The sequence below is a fragment of the Oryctolagus cuniculus genome, chromosome 12 (genome assembly GCF_964237555.1).
Source record: "Oryctolagus cuniculus chromosome 12, mOryCun1.1, whole genome shotgun sequence".
Classification (NCBI taxonomy): Eukaryota; Metazoa; Chordata; class Mammalia; order Lagomorpha; family Leporidae; genus Oryctolagus; species Oryctolagus cuniculus.
Window position 1 is genome coordinate 12,331,166 of NC_091443.1, and position 18,852 is coordinate 12,350,017.

General features: G+C 60.4%; 1 protein-coding gene across 1 annotated transcript in view; it reads left to right on the top strand.

Annotated features, from left to right (window-relative positions):
* Positions 1–725: 725 nt before the first annotated feature.
* The window catches only part of KLF13 (KLF transcription factor 13), a 45,945-nt gene continuing 27,818 nt past the window's right edge, over positions 726–18,852 (top strand). The window contains exon 1 of the mRNA XM_051822252.2: positions 726–1,769. Coding sequence (XP_051678212.2) covers positions 1,223–1,769 — 547 coding nt within the window. The 5' untranslated portion in view covers positions 726–1,222. The remainder of the gene's footprint in view (positions 1,770–18,852) is intronic.

Sequence of the window (18,852 nt, forward strand, 5' to 3'; positions counted from 1 at the left end):
CCTGCCCAGCCCGGGAGGCCGCGGGCGGGGCGCTGCCCAGCGAGGCCCAGACAGTGGGCGGGTGCGGTGCGGCGCGGCGGGCGGGGTCCTCGCAGCTGGTGGCGTCTGAAGCCGCCCCGACCGCGGCGGGAAGGGGCAGCCCAGGGAAGTTGGCAGCGGGCCGGGGGCGGGGGCGGGGGCGGGGGCGGGGAGGAGAGGGCTCCGCGGTCCCCGCCGCCCCGGCACGCCGTCCACTCCCGCAGGCCCAGGGTCGCCCCGAAGCCGGGGCTCAGCTGGGAGAGGGCGTGGAGGGGCGAGCGGAGTTCGCGCCGCTGCCAGAGGCGAGCCGCCCCCTCGCCGGCGGGGCTGGACAGACAAAAGGGCGCCCTTCAGAGCGCTAGCCAGCCACGCGGGGCTCAAGCGAGGCTGTCGACGCACAAAAGCTCAGGCTGGGACGCGCCTGCCGGAGTCCCCGAGCCGGGGAGCGGCCCCGAGCGGGTGCACCCGGCCCGCCGCCCTGGGACGTCGTGCGTCAGCGCGCCCCGCGCCGGCTCGCCGCCGCCCCCGTTCCAACGAGGGGGCACGCCCACTGGGGGCGCGCAGGCCCCGCGGCGGGGGACGCCCCTCCGGCGGCCCGGATTGGCCGGGCCGAGTGCGCACGGGCCAATGGCACTCGCGCCTGCCCCCAGGCCACGCCCCTTCCCAGGGGCGGGCGCGCGACCGCTCCGTGCGGCCGGTGCGCGCTCCGGGATCCCCGCCCCCTCCGCGCGCTGCTCCCCGCGGCCGCCGCCGCCCGTAACCTGCGCCGCCAGGATGTGGCTGGGGGCTGACGTCGGGTCCAGATGTGGCCCCGGCCCCGCCCACCCTCGGGGCCGGGCCGCCCACACCGAGCCGCGGCGCGCACGGCGGCTGTCCCGCCTGCCACAATGCGCGGCGAGGCTGCGGCCGCGGCTTGACGCGGGCGTCCCTGACGTCGCCGCTCGGCATCCTTAGGACAGGCCGCCCCCGAGGCCGCGCGGAGCCCCCTGGCCCGCGCCCCCCCATGCGCTCACGCCTCGGTGGCCGGCCGGGCGGACGCGGAGCCGCGCGGGTGACGGCAGACAGAGGCGGCTGCGCGCCCAGCCTAGCCCAGCCCAGCCGAGGAGAGGGCGCGCCGCGCCCCCGCCCCCCGCCCGCTCTCCGGAGGCCGTGGGTGCGGATGCGCGGCTGACGACTCGCAGCGACCAGCACTGGAGCCCGCAGCATGGCAGCCGCCGCTTATGTGGACCACTTCGCCGCCGAGTGCCTCGTGTCCATGTCCAGCCGCGCGGTCGTGCACGGGCCGCGGGAGGCGCCGGAGCCCCGGCCCGAGGGTGCGGCCGCCGCCGCCGCCGCCGCCGCCCCCGCGATGCCCCGCGCCGACGAGCGCCGCGACGGCAAGGACAGCGCCTCGCTGTTCGTGGTGGCGCGGATCCTAGCGGACCTCAACCAGCAGGCGCCGGCACCCGCCGCGGCGGAGCGCAGAGAGGGGGCCGCGGCCCGAAAGGCGAGGACCCCGTGCCGCCTGCCGCCCGCCTCCCCCGGCGGCGAGGGCGCCGCGGCCGCGCCCCCCAGCCCCGCGTGGAGCGAGCCCGAGCGGGAGCCGGCGCCCGCGGGGAGCGGCGAGCCCGGCCTCAGACAAAGGGGCCGGCGGGGCCGGAGCCGCGCCGACCTCGAGTCCCCGCAGAGGAAGCACAAGTGCCACTACGCGGGCTGCGAGAAAGTTTACGGGAAATCCTCGCACCTCAAGGCGCACCTGAGAACTCACACAGGTCAGTGGGCGGCCCGGGCCCCCCGAGCGCGCGGGCTGGGGGCCACGCCCCCCGGGGCGGCCAGGGCCGCGCCCCGAGCTCGCGCGGCGCGAGGCGGCCCCGGGCCCTCGGAGCCGGCGCCCGCCCGGCGACCGCGCCCCCGCCGGGCACGCCCCCTCCCCGGGCGCGCTGGGGCGGGGCCGCGGGGGTGGATGTCGTCATCCGGGCCGGAGCGGGGACCCCGCCCAGGCCGGGGGGCGGCGCGGGCAGGTGCGCGCGCGCCGCTCGCGGCGGGGGCGGCCCGGGCGCGGGGCTGGGGGCTCCCAGCGGGTGTCCGGCCGGCCGGGCGCGCTCTCGGGGTGTGGGGGGGGGGAGGTGCGCGGCGGGCGAAGTTCACTCCGGGACAGGGCTCTCTTCGGCCACTCGGCACATTCTTCGCTCTCCTCTTCCTGTAATTTTTCCAGCGCTCTAAGGTTTAATTTGTCGTAACCGGAGCCGGCGGCCGCACTAGCCGACGCGGGGGGCGGTCCCGGGTCCCTGCTCCCCGCCCGCGGTTCTTTGTGGGCGCCCCCGCCCATCCGGCCGGCGGGGCCGCGCCCGGCCCGAGGGGCTGCGGGGCGGGCGGCCCCCGCTCTCACCTGCCCGAGGCCGGATGCGGGCAGGCAGCACCTGCGCGAGGGTGGCCCGCGACGGCACGTCCCGTCGCCGACCCGGTGGTTTGTAGTTGATTAATCTCTGGGTGTGTTTTTTCTATTTTCTTTGAATTTAACGCAAAAATGCAAACGTTGGACGGATGGCAACTACCCATCCCGGTTCTGGTTTACATAATTAACGTGGTTCCCTAGAGCTCACGTGCGATCCTTGGCGACACTTAAGTTCTCCATCTCCCTGGCAGGTACAAAACTTGGCTTTTCATGCCGTGACTTTGTTTTCAAGGGCTGTGCCTTTTCCTCCGTGAAATAGTGCACAGCCCGATCGAAACGGGTAAAGTGCACCTTCCAAACCCTAGCAGAGAGGGCCCCTTGCTCCCCGCACATTCGGAGCCCAGCAGGCCGGGCTCTGCAGGTGCGGAGCCCCCAGCCACGTGGCAGGTGCGGAGGTTGAGGGGGACGCGGGTCAGAGTTACCGCAGCGTGGGCCCAGTTGCCGGTGGGATTAGGGTAAGGGTTCAGCTGGGGTGAGCGGCGGCGAGGGTGGGTGCGGCTGTGGGGGAGGGGCGGCATGGAGGACCCGGGAGGGGCAGAGCTTGGGGAGTGGCTGCGGGGCGAGGTCTGCCTGTGGCCGGCGAGGCTCGAACTGGGCGGGGACGCCGGTGTCTGAGGAGCCCCGCCGCTGCAGGCCGCCCTCCGGCCGGACCGGAGTATCGGCCCGAGAACCGCCGTGGGCGGGGCCTCGGCCAGGGGACATCTTTCTGGTCGGCTGGCGCACTCCTCCACTCTCAGTCGGCCCATGGGTTGGAGAAAGAGCCCGGGGCGGCGGGGACCGCGGCCTCCCTCGTGGGGTGAGGGCCCTGCCCTCGAAGCTCCTAGGAGCCCAAGACAGGCTGCGGCGGGTGGAACCGACCCCCTGGGTGCTTGCGGAGAGCCGCTGGGACGTCTGAGACGTCCAGGGACCTGAAGCTCAGGGTTCTGGGCGAGGAGTGGCTGGCGGGGCAGAATGCAGTCTCCCAGGCCCCAGGTGCCAGCCTATACATCGAGTATCCTGCAGCTTGGATCCGCGGTTTAGCTGGTGCCCTAGGTGAATCCGGCTGTGAGAGCTGCACGTCCCAAGAAGCTGCCTCTGGCCGGAGTCTGGTTCAGCCCTGATTCAGGGCAGTTTGGGAAGCCCTATTCCTGCCCTTGCTCAGGTATGCAGAGTATAAGTGACTGGTGTTGGTAGGGAGAGAAGGGGCACCCACGGGAGGAGGAAGCAGCCAGGCTGGCCCCTGAGGCCAGGCTCCTGTGGCTCCCTGGCTCTCAGGTGGCTGTCAGGTCTTAGGTCTGCAGCAGGTGGGGGATCCCCCTCCCCCTCCAGGCACCATTGTGATTTCTTTGCAGGGGGTGAATACCAAAGCCATCTTAGCAGGGAAGGTGGCTGGCAGGTCTGTGCTGTTTAGCTCTGTGACCCGGGAGGGGGCTCCCCGACATCCTGCAGCTTGGTGGTCGCTGCCCAGACCACCTGGACAGTCTGGAGGAAATGAGGTCACGTGTGTGTATACACGTGCTGCCAAAGCGAGCACGAGGTCATGTATGTGAAAACCCTTTGGGAAGTACAGGGTTCGGCCTTGCTTCTGGGGACACCTGGTGTCTTTCTGCCCCAGCTCTGTTCTCCCCCTCCCCCACCACACCCCAGCAGCTGCTTACAAAGAGCTGTCTGCTGGTTGGCTGTGTGGCCCTGGGTTCTGTGATCTCTCTTAGTAGTTACTTGGTGGATAGGTTACCTCTCATGTAGCAGTAATTGTTGATGTAACAAGTGCTCGGCAAGACAAACCAAAGAAGCAAGCATGCTTGCCGCTCAGGCCAGGTGGTTACTCAGACCTGGGGAGGTTGCTGAGGGGAGTAGGAAGACCAGGGGCTTTGCTGTGGGAATTCCAGACTTGCAGAAGGCCAAGCCTGACGGCCAAGTCCTGAATCTGAGGATCCCAGGTGGTTGTCGCCGGCCTGGCAGAGTGGCCACTCCATCTTTCTTGGCAGAGTACCTGTTCCCACCAAGCATTGTTTTCCCTTGCTGAGAGCCCTCCCAGCGGGGCCAGGGGAAGGGGATGGGTGGCAGGAAGATGGGTGCCTTGCTGTGCTAGCCCTGCCCCCCAGACCTTGAGTTGTGCTTGTGCCCCCCTACCCCCATGGGGTGGGGGTGGAGGGAAAGTGAGATCAGATCCCATTCTCGGCCGCTTCCTGGGGCAGTTGGGGCGGGCTCGGCATAGCCCTTGGCCTCTTGGGGCAGGATCTGGTCCTGGGCGAGATGGTTGTTAAGGAGCCCTCCCCCAGCATGCAGGCCTTAGAGCAGACTCCTCACAGGTGCTCCCTGTCCCTTGGAAAGGCAGCCGGTCAGCGCGGAGGGTGACTGGGCGGGATCTCCTTTCTCAGGGCAAAGCCCTGCTGGAAACTGGCCAGTGCTTTGTCCAAGGACACGCCCAGGCCAGTGGCTCTCGCCCCTGCACCCCCACAGTCCCGGGTTGCCTGTAGGCCCCGTTGTGAAACTGAACAATGCAGAAGTGTGTGGCAGGAACTTGCCAGCCAGGCCTCCACCCCAGCTAACCAGGGGATGCCGTATGCTGGCCTGCCTCTGTCTCCAGACCTTGGGGATGGGTTTAGGTGGATGTGTGCATGTGCAGCCTCATAGATACTTAAAAAAATACATGGATAGGATGGTAGCAGGCATAGAACACATGGATAGGATGGTAGTTGGCATATTCCCAGCAGGCTTTTGTTGGATGTCTTCGTTCTTGTCCACGGCTGCAGGGCTGTTCCCAGGTGTGGCTATGGCTGTACTCTCACCTCTCACCTCTTCACTTGTTGGAAGGACAGCTGTGTGGCTGCATTTTTGGTTCTTGGCTGCTATGTGCTGTGCAGCAGTAGGCTCTGGGGTGTGTGTGTGTGTGTGTGTGTGGTGGCGCAGAGGAGCTGGTACTAATTTCGGTAGAGTTTCCTCTGCAATTTTTTTGCCTAACTCTTCCCTGAGACCGCACTATCTCCACTTTTTTTTTTTTTTTTTTTGACAGGCAGAGTGGACAGTGAGAGAGAGAGAGAAAGGTCTTCCTTTGCCGTTGGTTCACCCTCCAATGGCCGCCGCAGCTGATGCGCTGCGGCCTGCGCACCGCGCTGATCCGAAGGCAGGAGCCAGGTGCTTCTCCTGGTCTCCATGGGGTGCAGGGCCCAAGCACTTGGGCCATCCTCCACTGCACTCCTGGGCCACAGCAGAGAGCTGGCCTGGAAGAGGGGCAACCGGGACAGAATCCGGTGCCCCAACCGGGACTAGAACCCGGCGTGCTGGCACCGCAGGTGAAAGATTAGCCTAGTGAGCCGCGGTGCCGGCCTTCTCCACTTTTTTTAAACTATCTTCTGGACTGGAGCAGTAAGCTCCCTCCTTACTCTGCCATCTTGGAACCTCCACTCATACTTCTATAAAGAAACTTTTTTTTTTTTTTTAATTTATTTGACAGGTAGAGTCTTAGACAGTAGGTTTAGACCTAGCAGTGTCACTGGTAGTGTGGATGAATGTTGATTAATTCTGACCTGAAGGTATTGTGTTGATTTAAAGGGCACAGTGTCTGGTTGGGTTTTTTGGCATTATGTTTTTAAAGGAAATGGCCTACAGTTTTTAATCTACCATGTGCTGGGGAAGAGACCTGCTATGCCACTGCTCTACTTTTTGAAAAAGTTATACCTCTCCCAGTTCTTTGGCTCTTAGGAGAGTTTTGGAATCAGGATCCCTATTGAAAACATTTAAACATCAACAAAACCAGCCGCGCCTTCAGGCTTGCTCCGAAGGCCTGCCAGGGCCTGGCCGTTCTTTTTTTCCAGAGTCTGGGAGCACTTGGTGGTGGGCGCTGCAGCTGTTAGGTGTGGTATCTGGGCACATGGACGCTGCGGCGGTAGGGAAGTTGGTGTGGGGCCATCTCACCCCGCCCTCTCTGGCTGACAAGGCTGGAGGCTGTCCTGCCTGAGTGAGCTGATAGGACCACAGCTCGCTTAACCAGAGGCCCTGGGTCTGTGAACACAACCCAGGGCTGGGCCGATGCCTTCAGAGTAGGGGCCGTAAGGTTGTAGCATCAGAATGGTGTTGTGACAGCTGGTGGTGCCTTTCGGTATGTTTCTTTCTTTCTTTTTTAGAAAATTTTTTTAAAAAGATTTATTTATTTACTTGAAAGCGTGACAGAGAGGGAGAGGGAGAGGGAGAGAGAGGTCTTCTATGCTGGTTCACTCCCAAGTGGTTACAACAGCCAGGGCTGAGTCAGGTCGAAGCCAGGAGCTGGGAGCTTCATCTGGGTCTCCCATGTGGATGGCAGGGACCCAAACAGTTGGGGCATCTTCTGCTGCTTTTCCCAGGCCATTTGCAGGGAGCTGGATTGGAAGTGGAGCATCAAGAACAGGAACTGGTGCCCTATGGGATGCTGGTGTCACAGGCAGTAGCTTTACTCCCTGTATCACAGTGCCAACACCCTTTTGGTCCTGTTTGCTCTCACCATACACACAGTGTAATCTGGTTGATTGATTGGTTCCTAGATATAGCAAATCAAAAGTAGGATGGTGAAGCTAAAGGCAGAAATGGAAACAAAGCAGCAAGTTACTGACATCCGTGACTGTGTATGTGTGTGCGTGTTTAGATATGACTGAAGAGGAGCTGGCATTGTGGCATAGCGGATAAAGCCACCGCCTGCAGTGCCCCCGTATGGATGCCAGTTTGAGTCCTGGCTGCTCCACTTCCAATCTGGGCCTCCACTAAAGGCCTGCGGAAAGCAGTGGAAGGTGGCCCAAGTTCTTGGGCTCCTGCCACTCACATGAGAGACCTGAAGGAGATCCTGGTTCTGCTTGGCCATTGTGGGCATTTGGGGAGTTAACCAGCAGATGGAAGGTCTCTGTCTCTGTCTCTCCCTCTCTATTTGTAACTCTACCTTTTAAATAAATAAAATGAATCAAAAAATTAAAATCCAAAAAGTTGTAGATTGTACACTCAGCTGTCACAGTCATGTCGTAAGACTTGTAGACTGCCTGATGGGGTTTATATGAAGCTATTCAAGTCTTTACGAAGAGTCTGGAGTAGACACTGTCTTGACCACTCTTCAAAGAAGGAAACTGGGGTCACATGGGCTGAGTATGCCCATGTCGGGTGTACCCCAGCTCACCACTGCCACGCCTGTCTGCACCACGCTGCAGGTGATGGCAGGTGAGCCAGGCCCCTGGCCTGGGCACGCAGCTTCCCCCACCGATTTTCCTTTCTCTGACATGTGAAGGGATCCCCACGTGCACACGCGTATCTCTTCCAGGAGACACGTTGGTTAGCATTTTACTGTATTTTTCTGCCTATCTCCCTTCCCTTCTCTCTCTTAACAATGTATTTACTCTCCCTTTAAATACTGTATCCTGTCAGATGTATAATCCGTGGTACTCAGGTCCCCTGATGCTCTCGCGAGCGTCCTGGTAGGATTTGGGATCCTCCTGTTGGTCTCTCCTGGGTTCGGTTCGCCTCTTCAGTTTCCTTTCGTCTGGAATAGTCCACCTTTAGGTTTGGATCTGTTGTTACACTGGCATCTGAAAGGTCAAAGCCACTTGTCCTGGCCCAGCTTAAACAACTTTCAGTCAGCAGCGTGACCCAGGTGAGGCTTGGCGCTTCCATCGCCCGCAGCTGGGACAGGGGCCCAGGAAGTCAGCTGGGCCCTCGCTGTGCTGTGGGGTGAGGTGGTGTCTGCTGCGTTCCCCTGAGTGGAGGAACGGCTTCCTCTTGCTCCTTACCCTGGGGCCTCAGGCTGACGCTCAGGGATGTGGTTTTCTCGGTGGGTCAGGGAGCTGTGTGAGGGCAGGTGCTCATCTGTTCATCTGCAGGTCTTTGGCCCCCTCTGCACCTGGTTGGTTTCTACTTCATCTTCCAACTTCTTTGATTGGACAAGTGTTGGTGTCTGGGTTGTTACGGAAGCCTGTGAAGGTAGCAGGACAGCCCCAAAGACGACCCGCTAACTTCACGAGGATGAAAGTGTGGCTGGGTGGCATGTTCGGCCAGCTCAGAGGGTCTTTGACAGCATGTGCTTAGACCATCTGCACCCTGGCTATGTGGCCACAGGTGGCCTGGGCAGGGCCTACAGCCAGGGACACCCTTAGAGTCTTGGTGAGTCTGTGCTTTCAAGAAATAAAAAACAAATATTGTCTTGAGTTCACACACCAGAGCCTGTTTTTGTTTGTTTTCACAGCCCCAAGTGGGATTATTTTCCTGCAAAATAAACTTTGTAACAAGGTGGGAACACTCTTTGAGCTCTGCAGTTCTAAAGCAGCCACTGTGCTGAGATCCGGCCTGGGGTGGTAGAGACAGCTGCTGACAGCCCCTAGGGTGGGGACGTCAAGTTCAGAAGGTTTGGCTACCTCTGGGCCAGTATGATGACAATTTGACCTCAGTGTTTCATTCTTGTTGTCAGCAAATGAGCAGTCAGCACTCACTATAAGGAGAATCCTCACCTAACCGGAAGCACGTGCCTGTCTGTGCATCGGTACCCACACATGTGAACGTGTGCATACACAGACATGCTGCTGTGTGTAAGTGTGGCATCCTGTTCGTTGTTGGCATCTATACCTGGGTCGTGTTGGCCCTGTAGAACCCCTGATTCCTGGCTCAGGGTTAGATCCTAGGGTGTGCCCTCACCCTAGTAATTGTGGATCTGTGAGTCAGCTCGCGGGAGAAGGCATGGAATTCCCTCCACTGGGGCTGGGGCCCTGGTAAAGAGCCCCTCTCCCACACTGTTTCCTTCACTGCCTTCCGCCCTGTTCCCTTGCCCTCCTGGCACGAGGCTGGGGTGTGTTCGTCACTTGCTGATGAGCTGTGTGCAGTGGGGGCAGAGCCTTGCTCCATGTCTAGTCCGTACCAGCATCCTTCTGCAAGGTCAGAACCTCCACAGGTTGTTTTTTTTTTCTTTTTTGGTTGGGGGGAGTTGATTCTGTTTATTGTTCTCCTTTTTAGAAGTTCACACAAAAACACTTGCTAACCAGGAACTTGGCCATGCTCTGTGGCTGTCAGCCAGTCTGTCCCAAGGTGACCTGTGTGGAAGAGCACTGAGGCTTGATGCCTCAGATGAGACGTCCCTACGCCACCGCTCTGGGGCGAGGCCCACTGCGAATGGGTGGGTGGCCCTCCACGCCAGCACAGGGTACAGGCTTATCTCCTTGGAGCCAGAACCCGGGGTGCAGCAGCTTTGCAAGACCTTGGGAGCCCAAGTTAAAAAAATCACTCAGCAGAGAGCACGTGGTGCAGTCTTGCCTGGGGCTCCTATCTCAGAGCTCCATTCTGCAGGCAGAGCTCTGGCGCATAGCCATCTCCAGTAGACACCAGGGGTCAGGGGGAACAAGCCTGAGGCGGGGGGGCGAGAGTCATGTGGGCTCATCCTGTCCCCCAGATGAGGTCTGCCACTTAGACATGGAGTGAGGCTGCAGGTGATGACTGAGCAGCCCGGCCAGTGGTCAGGAGCCCTCAATGGGCTTCCTTGCTTCTGTTTGGAGAGCTGGCAGTGACCCCTTGGGGTACATGATCTTTCCCCAGCCTGGCCTTGTTGGAGGACACATCTGCCCTCCTTCCCTGGTAAAGAACACTCATACCCAGTGGTGACTTTGAGGCTTATGGCAGTTTGGACCATGGGAGTCTTGTCGTTCCACAGGTGGGCCCCTGGGGTGAGCTGACAGCTTTTCTAAGATGCCCGTCTAAGGACTGGGGTGCCTGCTAGGGGCAGATCCAAGCTCCGGACTGGAGGGCAAAGGGTTGTGGCAGGGCAGCGAGGGGCTGGTCTGCCCTGGAGACCTTCCAGAGCCCGAGTGGAGGTTTTTGCAAGGGGACACAGTGTTGGGGAAAGAGAGAAGGACACGAGTGGGTCTCAGGAGAGGAGAAGGGAGCCAGACCCGGCAGGCTGCTGGGTTAAGGTTGCTCAGCTCATAGGCAAACTGCTCGAAGCTTTGGCTGCAGGCGAGCATCAGGGAGCTGGTAGTGGGCACCAGCGTTACCCCAGAGCATGTTATACCTGGGACCCCATCGGGATGATCAGCATGAGGTAATGTAATTGCATTGGTGCTGTTCATTGGCGCCTGAGATGTGAGAGTGGTGGGTAGGGCCCTGTTGTCTTGGTTAATGCTCTGTTGTGTACCTGCTTTCCTGTTATGTTCCCCTCATCCTCACCTCTGACCGCCTCGTGTGGTTTCCCCACTGCTCCCTGTGCTGTCCTCCGCCAGGTAGCTTGCGTGAGGTACAGGGAGTGGGTGGGACCCGGGTCCCTCTTGTCCCCTCACAGAGGTCTCCACCTGGAAGGGTTTTTTTTTTCTGCACTTGCCTGTCACCTGCCTGTCATCTGCAGGGGCAGAGTGGTAGGAGGAGGAGGCCCAGAGCCCTGGTCCCTACAGCCATGGGTGCTGAGGCCAGATTCCCCCACAGCCCCAGTGGCTTTCTGTGGTACCCCGTTGCCTGCATGGCAGCTTCTTTGGAGAATTAATTCCCCTGCTGCTTGGCTTAAGGTGGCAGGGCATTGTCTGGGTGGATCTGAGGCACTTTTTAGGATACCACCTCTTATCCCGATTGAGGTACAGTTTCAGCATTTTGGGGTGGATCGGTGGAGCGGGGAGCCTGCGAGTGTCCACTGTCACAGGCATCCCACTGCTGTGTTGGGGACACAGAGGTGGGTGTCCTGACTTCCTGTCAGGCCTTAGGGTGTACATGAAATTCTGCTTGGTTGCTCCCAGCTCTGGTTTGAAGCTGTCCTGAAGAGGGCTGGGCATTCCCTGGTTGCTTTGGCCAAACGGGTCACTCTCCAGTCCACTCACTGTGGTCTGAAAAGCTCCCACCTCTCTGCCCCTTCCCTGAGGTTCCTCCTTGCCTCGAGTTGGGAGCCAAGAGTTTGAACTCCTTGGCAGCTTCAGCACTTGACGCCACCTCAGGAGACAGGTATTTATGTGTGCACATGTGTGTGCGTGTGCATGTGTGTGCACGTGGTCAGCCGTGTGGCCAGTGCTCTGGAAGGTTGTTCCTTTGGGAGCCAGCCAGTCAGAAGGCATTCAGCCCGGTGGTACAGGCGCAGTGGGGACTTTGCTTTTCCTGGCTCCGTGAACCCCACTGGGGCTGTGTCACTTAAAGGCTGATGCCCTGCAGGAGGAGGGAAGGGAGGGGCAGTGTGTGTGTGCTTGGCCCTGGCTGTGCAGGCAGGACCCTGGAGCTGAGCCTGGGGGTATCTCTTCTCTGGTTCTCTCTGCTCCTCCTCCACAGCCTGGTGTGGGGTCCTGGCTCTAGCCAGGTGAAGGGGTAGGAGTTGTGCTCTCTGCTGCCCAACTCAGGGTCCAGCCTGGCCCTGCCCTCACTTCAACTCCTCTGGTACTCTCACATCTGAGCAGTTTGTAACCAGAGGTTTCCACCAGCCCCCGTGGACATGGTGGGGAGTGGGGCCCCGAGGGGCTGGAGCAGGCAGGATGAAGGCAGTGCTCCTTTGTGCTGGAGCCTGCTCAGCCTGGGAGACCCGCGGGGGAGGCTGTGGCTTCCTCCTTCCGCCCACTGGGGACGCCCTGGCACCCATCCCACCCCGTGGGGTGCTGGGCGGAGGTGACCTGGTTGGCTGTTCCCTGCTGCCGTCAGGGTCCTCCTACACTGCGAGCTGGAGGTAAACACTGGGTTGCCGTGGCAGCTGGGCCAAGGCGCAAAGTGTTTGTGGCTGGAGAAGTTCTCATTGTCTCAAGTTTCTAGGATGGGTTTCTATTTTGATTTTTTTTTTAAATTAGCTAGAATGACTAAGATCCCAAAATGTCTGACCTGGTTCCTATAATGTCTTAATAAACATTTATATTCCCTTCATAGGGGGAACGTTTTAGTGATTCACTGACTTTTAGACAGTGGTGAGACCCTAGCAAGGCAGGGCGGGGGCAGCACAGAGGGTTCCCCCCCACCCCCACTGCTAACAGCAGGCACAGCCTGCAGCCCAGAGCACTGGCCACAAGCCAGGGACTGGGAGCGCTTATGTAAACACCATACCAGGCTTTTATTGGCTTTGAGCTGATTAAGTTCCATGGAAAATTTCGGGACGATACTTTTCTCCTCTTGGAGTATTAGATGCCCATACCTGGAGCTCCCAGAAGCCATGTCACAGACCTGTGAGTCTGTCTGAGACTAGGGAGCGGCGTCCCCACCCAGTGCCTGAGGCTCTCGCCAGGAGCAAGGTGTGAAGTGGTTAAATTCTCACTGCTCCCACAGGTGGCCAGCTGCACCCAGGCTGTCCTGGAAGTGGCCTGGCAGCACCTCACCGTGGGTGGGCCCGGCATCAGGTTCTCTGGCCTCGGGTTTCACTGGGCTTCCCTGCTCTGCCTGACAGTAATTGCCTTGTACAGAGTCACCTGTCCCAGCAAGAAATGACTTCTTTCATTTTATCATCAGTAGGGCTGACTCAGGCCACCCTGGTGAGTGGTGGGTGGTGTTTCCTTTGAGTCACCCTGGAAAGCTACACCCAGGCTTTTTTCAGGGTCCCGTCCTCTTCGTGCAGGGCTGTTCATCCCTTCCCATGACAAAGACAGAGAAATCATATGCCCAGGGGGGCTGGGCTGCCTGTGGGCCCTCTAACCACCCGTGGGCGGGCACTTGTGTGGAAAACGTGTCCCTGAAGCAGCAGCTGTTGTGGTCACCATGGGACAGGACCCACCTACCCAGCACTAAAGGAAGTGCCCAGATCTGTCATTGTTTTACAATGAGCCCCTGGTGTTGCCTGTCCCTCCCAGAGTCTCCCAGCCTTTCTGTTTCCCCTGTTGACCTGGGCGGGTGGGCGGGGGGCATCTGTCCTTGGCCTGGTGCTGGGCCCCCACGTGGAACAGACTGAGCCCTGCCCCAGGTTTTATCTGTAAAGAGGTCACCCTGGCCTCTGGGGAGCAGAAGATTGTGGACAAGGCAATCAGCAGGAAGGAGTTTGTATGCAGAATTTATCTCCTGCAAGATGGCTCTCGGGCACCTGAAAGACCTGGCATTGTGGCTGCCTTCTCTCTTAGAAAGCAGCAGATAAGCGAGCAGTTAAGTGGGTGTTGGGTCCTACCCCAGGATCCGAGCAGCTCACCCTGCCCATCCTCCCAGGGCATTCTGTGGCACAGTGAGGGGTACGAGTGTGCCAGCACCACCAGCACCACCGTGGTGCGTCTGCCTCAGCTCCTGCGTCTGGGAAGTGCTCGCCTTGGGGTCTCAGGAGGCCTTGGGAGGGTGGCACAGAAGGTGAAGCTGCATCTCACTGTTGTCATGGAAACCTGTTGCCAGGCACTGGGCTGTGCTCAGACTAGGGAGGGCGGTCCCATCTCAGGTGAGCCTTGTTTGCTGCCAGGTAACTGAGCCTTCCCGGGCACCAGCAAGTTCTACCTGGCTGAACTGGAACCACCTTGAGGTGAAGGATTCAGTCCCTGGTCACCAAAGCATTCCGGATGCACCCATTGGCCTGAGGGGGGCCATCCCACGGTGACAGGTGGCGGTGGCAGTGAGGCTACGCAGAGGAAAGGTTTTGGAGCCAAGTGCATTCTGGGAAGGATTTCAGAGGCCAGTGCCCCACCAGGGGTCCGAGGGCCCCAAGTGCCCTTCTTCAGAGATCGTGTTGGACGGTTCCCTCCGCCACTGGGCAGCAGCACCTCAGCCTCGGGCGCTGGGTGTGTGGGCCAGAGAGCCCAGGGAATCCCTGGGGCCTGCACTCCTGTGCTCTGGGCAGGCGGCTGCCTGCTTGCTCACAGGGGCTGCGGGCCATCTGCAGATACATTATTTCTTTCCTTTCTTGTTTGGGGGCAGCAGTTCTGTGTTTGCCAGCAGGCGGATGGTTTCCTAGAGGGAAGTGCAGGAGTGTGAGGCTGGCTTTTTGCTGCCAGCCCTAAGCTGTGCCCCTTTCCTGTGCTGGCCCTCTTCCTGTGTATTTGGCATCACAATGCTTCCTGTGTGGTCTGAGTGGATCTTCTGAATGACTCTGAGAAAGAGGCTTCCTTTCTCTCTCCTGGCCTCTGATTGTTCCCTGGGGACACCTGTGAAGGTGCTGGGGGCGGGGGCTGTTCCTGAGCCCAGCCCCTTCGCTGCCGCAGGGGAGTGCAGGAGCCATTTCGGTGCCGTGTTCCTGCGGTCTTGAGTGGATCTCTTCCCGTGTCTGTTCCGAGCTGCTGGGTGTAGAGTGGACCAGAGGAGGGCGCTGTGCTGCAGAGCCGCCCTTGAGGTGCCTTCTTGACACCAGCCTGGGGGCAGTGTCGTCTCCACCCAGTCCTGAGCACAGCGTGGGGAAGCTGGGGTGGCCCCACTCAGGCAGGATGCACCCAGCTTCTCCAGGAGCCTCCTGTGTCTGCAGCACCTGGCCACAGGCCTTCGGGCTCCTCACCTGCAGGAACAAGGCCTGGAGGACCGATAGGCCGGGGCCTGGGCACTGGTGGCCTTGGCAAGGGCTGCATGCCCACCTGTGCTGTCAGCACCGGCCACAGTACTATGAACTGGATTTCGTGTTAGGTACAGTCTCCAGCCACAGGAGCTGCCCAGCTCGGGTTTCTCGACAACCCTTGTAGCCCAGCGGGCCCACCTGGACACAGGTCTACCTGGACAGCCTCCTTGGCGAGGCCTCAGGCAGACGGCCCCAAGGGCGCCTTGGGTGCAGCTGGGAGAATCAGCCCAGGTTCCTGGAGCAGCTCGAGGAGGTGCTGGGGCTTCTGCCTCCATGTCCTGGGAGCCCCACGGGGCCGCCCTCTCAGACATCTCCTTGGGGGGGGTCTCGTGCTGCCGACCTGCTCACACTTTTCCTCTGTCTCTCCCATGTGTGCAGTCGTTTGTCTGGTGCTCCCCCCCACCACAACTACACGTCGCCAGGCAGAGATGGGTGAGCTATGTGAGGCGCTCAGTAAATAAATACTTGAGCGCAAATGGCCTGGCTGTCGGGGGTGACCCAACCCCCCTGGGACAAGAACCCAGCCATGCTTCTCCAGCTGCTGCCATTAGCAGCTGCTACCCGTGGGCTCCCAGCCCTGTCACTCTAGAAGTGTCCCCCAAGCTATGCTTTTGCCTGTGCAGGTGGGAACACCCCTGCTCTGCCCAGACAGCAGCCTGCACTGGGAGCACAGGTACTTGGTCTTGCCCTCATCGCCCAGGACTGGCAGGGTCAGCTGAGTGGTCTCCGGCATGGCTTCGTCCCCTGCTTTGGCCTGTGTTTTCATGCCAGGCCACACTCCCAAGAATGGGCTGTGGCTGTGGCAGGAGTGCCAAGGACCAAAGCTAGGACCCCCCAGACCCCAGCGTGCTCACAGGTTGGCTCCCTGGAGCCTGGGCTGATGGCCTGAGCCCCTGGGTGCACTGCCGTGGGTCTGGCCCCCAGTGAGAGGGGTTACCCTCCCGAGGAGCTGAGCTGAGTCAGGCCGAGACCTGTTTCTGTGCCATGTGGGGAGGCAGGCCCATGTTGCCTGCACAGGGTTTGTTTTAAGAATGTGGAGAATGAGACCTGTTCCTTGGGTCTGTGGATCTTTCCTAAAAGCTGCAGACTGTTTGTTTTAACCAAATCTCATGGAATTCCATGCAGACTGGAGAGGGTTGGTGGGGCGGGGCAGGAGCAAGGGTGAAAGAGGTTTTGGCCATGGCTCCCTGCCCCCAGGACACTTCCCACACTCTCCTTGAGGACTGTGAGACCCTGCGCTGGCCCCAGGCTCACGGAGGGTCCTCCCTTGGCCCTGGGTCTGGAGTGGAGCCAGCGGAGTGGAGAGGGGACAGAGCCTCCGGAGGGAACCAAGAGAAGACAGGTCCCAGCACAGCTGCTGCTCTCTGTCGTCCTGGGTCACCCACACGTCCTGTTTCGGGCTTTGTGCAGGCTGGGCCTGGGGTGAGAGCATCCAGGTCTGGAGCAGGTGCTTTCTGGGTGGTAGAGCCAGGTCCTCTGCCAGATCCCCAGAGGGGCGCCCCTCTGGGCTTCCCGCCTTTGAGTGATGGTTGGGTCTCCTTGCAGTTTGGCCATCGTGAGAAGCAGAGGAGGGAGGTGCCAGGTGGCCCTATCGCACCCGCTGCTCTCTGGACCCTTGCCCCATTGGGCCCAGGGCCTGGGAGGGCTTCCCTCCTTCGGGTGCCTAGGGAGCTCTGGGGGTACAGATCCAGGCTGGGTGACTGCCACGTACCTGGCCGCGGGCAGCAAGGGGATGATCGGAGGGTGTTGCAGGGTTGTGTCCTGATCCCACAAAGAAGTGAATGAGTGTGCAGAGGAGTGGGTGGATTCAAGAAATCAGGGAGATGGGCTAGTCCCGATGCCCCCCACCCAGACTCCCTCAGCAGCAGCCCTCCCCCGCCTTCTGAGCCCCGATGTCACCCCACCTGGCCAGTGAGCCCTGCCCAGGGACCGTGGCCGCTGTTTCCAGCAGCCATGCCCTCCACACCTGCCGTGTCTTCCCAGTCTCAGCTGACCACACTGGCGCAGGGCTTCGTGCTGTGTTCCAGCGTGCCTGGCTGCCCCACCAAGCTGCTCTGAGGTCCTCGGATGTCATTAGCTCTGTGAAGTCATACGTGCCCTGCCAGCGTAGGGAGAGCTGATGACCACCTGGAAGGCTCCTGGTGCCCTCCCTCCACCCCCGCCTTGCCCCTGCTGCCGCCTGGTTCCGTCTAGGGGAAGAGTATCAGCTGTGAGGGAGTCACCTCTCGAGCACCCATGTGTGCTGGCCGTGGGGTTGGGGTGCCCCCAGCCTCGTCCTGACGGGGACCCGGGGCTGTGAACTCACAGCCTCCTCTCCCTCCTCTTGCCGAGTCCAGAGGCCGAACTTCGGGTGGCTGGGACCTTACTTTGGCTGTGTGCCTCAGCGCCTGCCCTGTAGCCACTGGGTTTCCCCTGCTGGATTTGGTTTCTCTAACAATGCAGCTCCTCTGGGGAGGAGTGAGTGAGAGGATGGACTCGGGTTCCCCACTCCATTCCCCATGGTGCCCTCATTATTGGGCTCTTCCTCTTCAGTTCCTGCCTAGACCCTCTGACCTCTCAGGGGCCTTGGGGACTTCCAAAGCCTCACACTGTCCTCCTGTGACCCAAGCCCCGCCAGTGCAGGCCTCTGGCTGTCACAGGGCAGCGAGTCACTTCTGCATCCTCATTTCTCTTTCAAAGGTAGGGCCTCTGTGTGGAAGAAGAAATGAAAATAGCACCCGTGCCTCGAAGTCTCTCAGTTCCTAGCCAGGCACTTGGTGTTGGGGCCAGAGCTCCTGCTGGGCCCCCTTGCGGTCAGCGCCAAGGGCAGCTAGTGGTCTCACCCCTTCAGTCATCTCTGAAGGCAAGGTGAGACCCAACCCCAGGTTTTCTTGCTGGGGGAAACCAGGGGTCAGGTGTGAGGCTGGGATGTGAGCTGGCTTCCCTCGGCAGGACGGGGTGGAGGGCGTGCAGCAGAAGCACCGAGGGTCGGCAGGTGCCTCTTCCCCTCTTCCTCACTCTCTCTTTAACTCGGTTTTGTCCTAAAGTGATGCTTAGCTGTGTCAGTCCAGCTTCTGGTGCCTCCGTGGTGGGACAAAACACCATGTCTGCCACACACACACACCCCTGCACACATCCTCACCAACATTGAAAGTGATAGGTTTACTGCGGGCAGTTTGCTGATACAGAGAAGCTCAAAGAAGATTGAATGGGCCCCACAGTTTGGCCTCCCAAGGGGGTGGTTGGTTGGCCCTGTCCTCATGAAACTTGTGAATTTACAGCTCAGGAAGCCCTGTCTGCAGCCCGAGTGCCGCGTGCCTGCTCTGGCCTCTGAGAGCTGCAGTTTGAAGGGCTAAGGGTTGGGCCTGCGCCCCGGGACTCTGTTCCTTGGGTTCCATCTGGGGGCCTTAGTAGCTGGCATTGGTTTGAGTATTGGCCGGGGCCACTTAGGAGACCCCGTGTCCTCGTCCGTTCAGGTCACAGACAGGGTGGCCTGTGCACCGCAGTTCTGGAGCTGAGAAGGCTAAGATTAGGCACCAGCGGACTCCATGTCTCCGTCATGTGGTGGAAGAGCTGGGGTCGCTCTCAAGGCGCTTTTTTTTTTTTTTTTCCTTTTTAAACGTTTATTTATTTTAAAGGCAAAGTTACAGAGAGTGGGAGAGACAGATCTTCCATCCACTGGTTCACTCCCCAAATGGCCGCAATGGCAGGCTGGACCAGGTAGAAACCAGGAGCCAGGAGCTTTATCCGAGTCTCTCCCAGGGGAATCAACAGGGAGCTGGATTGGAAGTGGGGCAACTGGGACTCGAACCAGCGCCCACTCATGGGATGCTGGTGTCGCGGATGGCAGCTTCATCCGCTGCGCCGCAGCACTGGCCCCTCCGGTGCTCTCACTCCCGAGGCCTCTGCCTTCAGAAGCTCTGGGTGCCCTCCCCCTGGGGTCAGGGTTGTGCACTGGGGTTGTGAGGACACAGACACTCAGGTCTCACACCCGGCCTTCTGTCCAGAACACGCAGCCGCCACCGTCTGGACCCAGGGCAGT